The sequence below is a fragment of the Colossoma macropomum genome, unplaced genomic scaffold, assembly GCF_904425465.1.
Source record: "Colossoma macropomum unplaced genomic scaffold, Colossoma_macropomum, whole genome shotgun sequence".
Classification (NCBI taxonomy): domain Eukaryota; kingdom Metazoa; phylum Chordata; class Actinopteri; order Characiformes; family Serrasalmidae; genus Colossoma; species Colossoma macropomum.
Window position 1 is genome coordinate 11,105,536 of NW_023494810.1, and position 9,317 is coordinate 11,114,852.

Sequence of the window (9,317 nt, forward strand, 5' to 3'; positions counted from 1 at the left end):
AGGGTAACCCTACCAGTTTTTATAACTTGTGAGCCAGAATTGTTCACAGTGGTGGTGACAGGAACTAGATGTCCACCTCTAAAAGCTCTCACAGAAGGTTATTACATAAAATAAACCGGCTCTGTCAATTACACAGCTGATGTCTGAGACATTGTTTTATGATAATTTTGTCATAAAGGTTTTGCTTAAAATATATTTGAATCCATTTATTTTAATCCATTCATGGCAGAGGGATGTAAAGGCACTGTTATATATATATATAAAATGGCTATTTTTGTGTTGTAATAACCACCACTGTAAAGAAATCTGTGTCTCTATAATGAACTGTTTTTAAACTACTCTGAATGTCTCGGCTTACATCTCAAGGACTGAGTTCAGTAATTTTAAGTAAGTCAGAAATTTTGAAAAATTGGTGAAATATCCCTTTAAGCCTCTGTCAAAGCAAATCGGTTGTGGGGACTTTTATTCTGTCGGGCCGCTAACGTTAATGTAGGCCACTTCTTCTGTGGAAAAAAAAAAAGAGTCTGACTCTCAGCCCAGAGAAGATGCTGCTGCTGACAAGACATCGCTGTTTTTATCATGTTCGCACAAGAACGGCCACTATGTAGTGGAATTGTTTTCTCTGTAACTCCGGGACGCCTCGGTTTAGCCGTTTGACATGTTTAAGAAACAGCGGAGTCAGTAAAAGAGGAAAGGAGCGCCAGCGGAGCTCCGGGATGTGGCCTTTCTGAAAGCTGCAGCTAGCTGTTATGCTAGCATGACGAACGGCGTACGGGCTCGTATGAACATAAACAAATCAATGGTGGAGGAAAGACGAAGGACACATCTGCGCTTTTCTCCTCTTTTTATGAGCTGAAGCAAAAAAGAGACAGTTCGCCACGCGTTTTGCCAGCTATGTCAACATTATGAACCTGAAAAAATCCCGAAGTGTTGGAGCGTCCTCTCCTTTGAATGGCCTCGGAAAACAAGGTAACCGTAAATGAGGAAAGTTTTACATAGCTGTTACAGAATAAAATTAAAAAGTGAACCATTTACGGTATTATTCCAACTTGGTTGGTGTCGAGAGCAGCGTTTCAAAATTTCTAGACAGTATGTTGTGTTGACGTGTGCATAATCAATTATACAGCCAGTTAAAGGGAGTTTCTTCTGTGGGTTGGCGATACGGCAAAAAAAAAATGATATCGCGATATTTGAGGACGATACGCGATATGTACCACGATATTTATTTTTTAAAGATAATGAGTTTAAAGTTGGAACAGACAGAAAAACAGTAATATTAAAAAATACTATAAAACTGTCAGTATAGTTATTTTAATTCAGCATTTCACAGATACTCAATCCAATTACACAGGCCTAATTATACTCTCCTCGTAAAGGAATATGTAGTTGATCTGTTTTTTAAGTTCTGACTTTATCTACAATATGCTCAGAATAGGTTTTCTCCCCAATTTAGTCTTTGCCAATTCCACCCGCTAGTTAGGACTCCCCCAATCACACACGACGGCGTCAACGCTAGGAGGGTGAAGGCTAACACAGGCTTCCTCCGAGACCTGTGAAACCAGCCACCGCTTCTTTTCGAACTGCCGCTCACGCAACGTCTTTGGACAGCTGAACGCGCTCGGAGGAGAGCGCCAACCGCCAGATCTGTTACGTCAGCTAACAGACGCCTGCGCTGACTACCATCGCGCTTAGTGAGTGATGGGGGGAGAAAGGCAGCCATCCCACCCACCCAGAGAGAGCGAGGCCAATTGTGCTCTCTCAGACTCCCGGCTGCGGATGGCTGTAGCATCGCCAGGGATCGAACTCGCGATCTCCTGATGATAGGGCCAACACTTAGACGGTTGCGCCACTCGGAGCCCCTATGTGATGTAAAGTTATCACAATAACCGTAAACATCATCCTTTTGTCCATGCCTAGTTTCTTCCCCAGATGACGTCACATTAATACCTTTTAAATCACCTTTGTTTTACATCTGAACCTGGGGTGCTACTAACTTTGTGTCACTCCATTAAACTAAACAAAAGTTTAATTCATTGTTTACTTCTATAGATCAGTTGACTGAAAAGCCATTATGTTTCAGTCTAGGGCTGAGAAACATGACAGTATTTATGTTTATCATGATGAATTATATCACAATATGTCATAATATGCTTTCCTGAGCATATTGTGAGGGGTGGCCGATATGGCAAAAATATATCACGATACTTCAAGACATTTTCAAGATACACGAAAATTTAGTTTTTCGAAGATTTAAAAAATCAGTATTTTATAAATTGCACTACACAAAATCCAATTAGACAGGCCTAATTGTGCTTACTTGAAAGACTTATGTAGTTAGCCATTGTTTTCTTAGTGCTGACAATATCCACGATATGCTCAGTAAATACACGATTTATCAAGATAATGATAAAATATGGTCATATTGCCCACCCCTATAAACACTGAACTTTTTAACACTTTGCCTTTAAATTGCTGGTTCATTTTTTGCTAAACTTCTGAGGAGTTCTCTCTTCTGTCAAGAAGACTTTGGGCTGTTTGTGTGTTTTTTTGTTTTTTTTTTCCCCCTTTTTTTTTGTGTTTTCCCCATGGGAATCTCAACAGCTGCTGTTTTCAAGGAAGAAATCTGATTGAGGGAAGAGGTCAAAAATCACATTTCACAGTGGCTGATAAGGCTTCTCTGTGCAAACCAACAAGCCATATTCCTACTGGAATTGCTGAAGAAGTCGCTTCACATATAAACAACTGTCCACAAGTATCCAGACTCAGTGAATTCAGCTACTTTGTGGTGCTTCCCTTGCTGACACAGGAGTTCAGTTGCACATGCGTAGCTTGTACAAGCATCAAGGATCTGGAGCAGCCTCAAATGAGGCTAAGGTCACCATGTGCAATACCAGGTGTGGGCTAGAGGGGTATTAACCCCCCCAGTACTGGGCTGTGGAGCAGTGGAACTGTGTTCTCAGGAGTGATGGAGCTCCATCCAGTAACTTTAGGATTTGGAATGTGATCCAGAACTGATCATCCAACATCAGTACCTGACCTCACTAATGATCTTATGGCTGAATGCGATCAAATCCCCACAGCAATGTTCCAACATCTACTGTAAAGCCTTTCTGCAAAAGTAGAGGCTGTTACTGCAGCAAACTCACTTTTAATGGAACATTTTTAGCCATTTGAACTGTTACACGCTATTCATTGCAATTCTGACGACTACCCTGACCGTCTGAATCATCTTGGCAGATGCTGAGTCGAGGAAGAAGAGGAAGATGGCAGAGATCTCACAGGCTCTCAGTATGACTCCTGTTGATGTGGCTGCACTGAGAAGGATGGCCATCAGCGAAGGAGGACTGCTGACTGACGAAATCCGATGCAAAGTCTGGCCCAGGCTTCTAAATGTGCCCGTAGACAGCATACCTGAAAAACTTGGTAGGTTAATTCTTGACACACACTGTCTGTGCTTGGCCCTAATGTTGATTGTAAAGTGCCACTGTTCTGGGTAGATAATCTGTGTTCATTGTGTTTGATTCATTGTCAGATGAGGTGGAGAGAGAGAATAATAAAGACTACAACCAAGTGCTCTTGGATGTGCAGAGGTCCCTGAGACGCTTTCCTCCAGGTTGGTGTTAGAGCTGCCTTTGCATACAAACAAGACAAATAATGGAAAAACAACTGCAGATTGCTTAAGAAGAGTAACTAAAAGCATGAAGTACAGTTTAATTGGATTTAGTGCAGCACAGTGTGTGAAATGAATATCATTGTATTTATAGTTTTGATGGGATTTTTGTAAATGTAGGACTTCTGTGTTTTTTTTCCAGTTTATCACGTGTTGGAAAAAAATATATCGTGACATATCATGTATTGTAAAAATACATCCAGAACCTTTGTTTATGCTAAACGTGTGCAGGGATGCCTGATGAGCAGAGGGAAGGTCTGCAGGAGGAGCTGATTGACATCATTCTGCGGGTGCTGCAGAAAAACCCCCAGCTGCACTATTACCAGGGCTATCACGACATCGTGGTCACTTTTCTGCTGGTCCTGGGCGAGCGCCTTGCCACTGCCCTGGTGGAGAAGCTCTCCACACATCATCTCAGGTGGTGCCATTTTTCATAAAGTGTGGTCTCTTGTAGTGAGGGTATTGGATTCTGCCTACTGTTACACTCCCAAAACATACTGACGCTTCAGTCATTTAATGGACCTAACAAATTAGATTTTTAGGTTGTATTACAATGTTACTTTTTGTTATTGAGAATCTTTCTTTTTTTCTGTTACAGGGACTTTATGGACCCCACCATGGACAACACAAAACACATACTGAACTACCTTATGCCAATTATAGAGCGAGTCAACCCAGAGGTGTATGACTTCATGCAACAGTGAGTTCAGTGTTTTGATTGTGTTCATGTAATCTAAGGGCACTTTCATATCTGCCGTGTTTGGTGCGAACCAGTCAAACCTTTTCTATACTTTGATTTGTTGTGGCCGGTGTGAGAACTCCTGTACTCAGGTCTGCTCCAAACAAGGGATTTAAACATCAGAGCATGCTTTTCTCTTCATCTAGCAGCACACCTGCATTGCGGTGACCACACATTTCACATTTTACTCGAGCAATAGTGAAGCATTTGATTTTGACACAGAAGTGAGGCCAAGCATCAGGATTCTGATATATTGACATGTAATTAAACCAGTTGATTATAAAGTATAGTTCAAGTACTGTTTATCTTATTAATCGGATTGTGACGTCAAGATATTAAGTGTCTCATGCAACATGGATAGAATCATACATTCTATCAGAAGTAAATGTAAAGAGTAGATCTGAATTTTCTACTGTGATAGGCTAATGAAAACGTAAAAACATGGTCTGTCTTGGTACTAATTGGGTAAAATGTAAAAGTAACAGAGTAATTGTATCCCGGCCAAATTTCTGACCAATCAAGGAACACCTGTGTGGTACTTTTTAGCAGTTGCAATGTGAAACCACCAAACCAAATGGGACAAAAATACAGTGTTACTAAAACCAACACTCTGGACCAAACTAGGTATGAAAACTAAGTATGAAAAATAAGGGATCAGTAAACCTAAGAGCCTTTAAATATTTCATGATTGTTAAGATGTGTCTTGGTAGCTTGTAATGTGATGTTGTAAATTGAATTAAGACCCCTAATGTGTCTTATTATTCAATTAACTTGATGAATATCAGTTTCTTGTAGTTTTGAGTGGTTTTGAAAAACCCAGGAGGAAGCTTAATGGAATTTTGCCGAGTGGGAAAAGCCCCAGCTTTAATCGCCGTTATGTAACGTTCAGACTGAAGCCTATTCATTGTGTAAACTCAATACTTCACCCAGCTTTAAGTGCCAGTTACTTCATGTGAAATTAACAAGGCCACTCTTGTTTCTCTTCAGAGCGGAGGTGGGCACCATCTTCGCCCTAAGCTGGCTCATCACCTGGTTTGGACACGTGTTATCAGATTTTCGGCATGTGGTGCGGTTGTACGATTTCTTCCTGGCCTGCCATCCTTTGATGCCAATTTATTTTGCTGCTGTGGTGAGTGAGTTCACTTGAAATTCCACAAAAAGTGTGCAGTGTTACTCAAGTACAATGTATTTCTATAATTAGACTTCAGTAATGTCCTCGTGTTCAAAAAAGGGATTTTTGGACGCTGCTATTTCTGGTACTCAATGACAGGCTGGCAAAATTCAAAGAAAGATGAAGAGAACAAACATTTGCAGACAACTATGGTTTTGCAGACTCCAGAACCTCCTTTGTGTTTGGTAAGGCCAGGACGGGTATCAGTAGCTCAGCAGCTGTTGTAACTGGGTGTATTGAAGTTCCGCTGCCTTGTACCATCCTTCATCTGACCCCACAACATTTTAGAAAAGGAGCACAAACAGCACTTGTTTGCCTCTTTGACTACATTGTCTCTGTTGTGAATGTCTGTATCGAAATTGTGCTCAGATCGTGCTCTATCGGGAGGAGGAGGTGTTGGACTGTGAGTGTGATATGGCGATGCTGCACCACCTGCTGTCTCAGATCCCTCAGGACCTGCCCTATGAAACGCTCATCAGCCGCGCTGGAGACCTCTTCGTCCAGTTCCCACCATCCGAGCTGGCCAAGGAAGCAGCTCAGCAACGCAGTGAGCAGTGAGTGACTTCTGCTACTATCGATTCACTTGCACTTTCTTTCTTTTTCTCCTTTATGCATGCCACTTTTTATTTCCGCTTTCTTTGTTATGCTTTGCATTTTGCATTTTAGGTAGCAAGTCACATACATGAAGATTATAGATCACTATATATACACAGTGACTGGACCTTGATCTGCTGATATCAATAAAGATATTTCATTTAGGTGTAAAAATACTTTAATAGCAAGTTTTTATGGAGAAAAAATTGAGCATTGTGAACATCCACAAATATGCTGCTGCAGTCTTGGGCTAATTAATGCAACATCATATCAGCAGTGAAACGCATGTCTTTCAAATTGTATTATCATGTTCGTCATTCAGATTTTAAAGGGCCTACATAACTAAAAACATTTTCCTTGTTTTTGTACAAATAAGAGTTTGCCATATTGTTCAATTCCATATTGCCCATATGTGAACACTGGGCTGCAAAAAACAGTCTGATTTGAATTCCTCATGGTTGTGATGTCACAGCTATGAACAAATATACATATGATGCACCATTTAGCCTTCAGCAGTTAAGGTTTGTCTGTCTAAAAGCAAATTAATCATTGTTGCATTTCAAAGGATCCATAAATCCAAAAGGAGCAGCTGAAGATTATTTTTTTTAAATAAACTTTTCAGTCCCAACCTAAACAGTTTGTTCCACATTTCAGCCCACACTGCTTTTTGAATGTGGCCCAATACGAAGCATCCAATCATAACAGAGGTCATTCACATACAGCAGTCTTAAAGGCATCGTAACAACTATTCTAATAGATAAAGAGAGGGTGTACAAGTTTTTCATACAAGTTTTATGTGCACTGAAAGAAAAAAAATAAATAGTAATCGTGCGTTCTAGACCCCTTTTCTTAGTGCCGGCTAGGGCAAATTGTCGTCTTTCAGTTGTGTTTTTAAAGGTGCAATGCCATCACCAAAAATAACAGTTCATTTTGCCCTCCAGAACCGCCGCCTCTACCTTCAAAGACTTTGAGTTGGCCTCAGCCCAGCAGCGGCCTGACGCGGTGCTCCGGCGGAGGAGGAAAGAGCAGCAGCAGCAGGCTCCAGTCGAGGCTCAGAGGGGCACCATGGCTGTGGTCCAGCCCACCGCCCGCCGCTTCGTCAGACTGGCCGTCATGGGCCTAACCGTGGCCTTGGGAGCCGCCGCCTTAGCTGTAGTGAACTCTGCTCTGGAGTGGGCCCCTAAACTCGACCTCCTTTTCCCTTGAGCGAAGGAGTCGGCTGAATGACCCCTCTCCCTGAGGACTTTAGGAGGGGCTGTTTGCAAAACATTTTTGTGTCTTTTCCCTTTTAATTTATACTTGTGAAGCCAACAAGACTAATAAATATGGTCTTATGCAAAAGTTTGCATACCCCTGGTCAAATTACTGTTTTAGTGATTTTTCTAAGTAAGAGTGGGTAAATATTCTCTACAGAGAACACAAGTTAATGCACAATTGCTGTTCATGAATAGAATTTAGCTTATTTGGGGGAAAAAAATAAAATGTGGCTTGTGACATTTTATATTTTATGTTTTATTTTGTTTCCAATATGTTAAAAAAAATTAAATTGTGCAATAAAATTAGGAGAAAATGCCATGCTTAAGTGGTTCCCTGGAGAGGATGTGTTTCACTTAGAAAATCAACAAAATGTAATTTGACCAGGGGTGTTCAAAGTTTTGCATACAACTGTATTTTATGCTAAGAGAGATTATAACGTCTCCCCATGAGTTTAACCTGATCATCAGAAGTGCTTGACTAGAGTAACTACTGAGCCCTGAGGAGTGTCACTTCTACTTTCAAGAGTTTATGTAAACGTCCACCGAGTCCAGAACCAACGTCTTTTGTGCCCAAATCCATTAAAGAGAAGGTATCCCCTTTATCTTTTAATCATCTCGAGACCAAAAATCTTTTTGTTGAAGTCCCACCTTTGTATTGTTATCACTTTTAATTTGATCTTTTGTAAGTGTAGTGAGGTATCTCTCTGATAAAGCCCATTATTTTCTATATGTGCTCTTCAAATGATCATAATTGAACATTAAAAAGTATAGATTCTTTTTAAATGATCTTGATAATTTGTATGTTGTTCAGAAAAGGAAAAAGAGGTGTGATTTTTGATGTATTTTATGATATAAACATATAGATGTATTCACCCTCAACAGCCGCTGATACTTCTCAGATTGCACAGTACAGCTTACCATGGAAAAAAGTTTTAGCTGCATTTTATGCAATGACCTCCATTTCACACAAATTTAGTAAGTACTAAGAAGACTTGATTTAATTGATTAATCAGTTCTGAAGTGTTGAAATCAATGTGTTGACAGTAAAAAGTGGGATGGCTTTAGTTCCTCAATGACATGGTCGTAGAAACCAATGTAATATAATGGTGCATATAAATACTGTTTTTTTTTTTTAATTTTGAATATCAGCTCAGAATAGATTATATTATTTTCACTAATCACTTTGTAACTGAACTCTGAACTGCATCATGTTGCATTATGTTTATCTTCAAAATTTAACAATGCTTGGTTGTACGCGTTCACAATTTCCGTATGTAATCCATATCTTTACTTAAGCATCACACTGGTATCCATAGTGGATTGTAAGTTATTAATATATTTTTTTTAGTATTGTTTTATTTGCACTGAAATCTGTTCATGTTCGCTGGTTGCACTTTGAGCGATTGTGCTAAGTTGTCTCTGACTTGTTAGTCATTTCAGCTAATTTCATAAAGATGCAAAACGTTCAAAAACAAATAAACTTCTAAACAAAAAAAACGTCATTTTTGCAAGTACACTTTTAGAAATAAAGGTACGAAACTGTCTAAGGGGCAGTTCCCCTCTTGTCACTGGGGTGGAACCCTCAAGGGTACATTTCAGTACATTTAGTCAGGGAACATAACTGTACCATAATCCAAATTATATTTTCTAAGTTGTATCTAAGTTGACTCCACACACACCTTCTTGCTCCAGCTTTATTTTATTATGTTTTAAAACATTAAATCATGAAAAGTTAAAAATATGTACAGCACCAATTCCAAAAAAGTTGGGACGCTGTGTAAGATGTTAATAAATGTAAATAAAAACAGAATGCACTGATTTGCAAATTTCACAGACACATATTCTATTCACAATAGGACATAGAACACATATTAGATATTGAAAGAG

General features: G+C 39.7%; 1 protein-coding gene across 1 annotated transcript; it reads left to right on the forward strand.

The window, feature by feature from the left end:
- Window positions 1–499: 499 nt before the first annotated feature.
- Window positions 500–7,458, forward strand: tbc1d20 (TBC1 domain family, member 20). Its single transcript, XM_036559960.1, has 8 exons — window positions 500–969; window positions 3,238–3,423; window positions 3,533–3,613; window positions 3,902–4,088; window positions 4,269–4,370; window positions 5,397–5,538; window positions 5,950–6,134; window positions 7,116–7,458. Exons 1-8 carry the CDS (start codon window positions 906–908, stop codon window positions 7,378–7,380), a joined length of 1,212 nt encoding a protein of 403 aa, XP_036415853.1. The 5' UTR covers window positions 500–905; the 3' UTR covers window positions 7,381–7,458.
- Window positions 7,459–9,317: the final 1,859 nt, after the last annotated feature.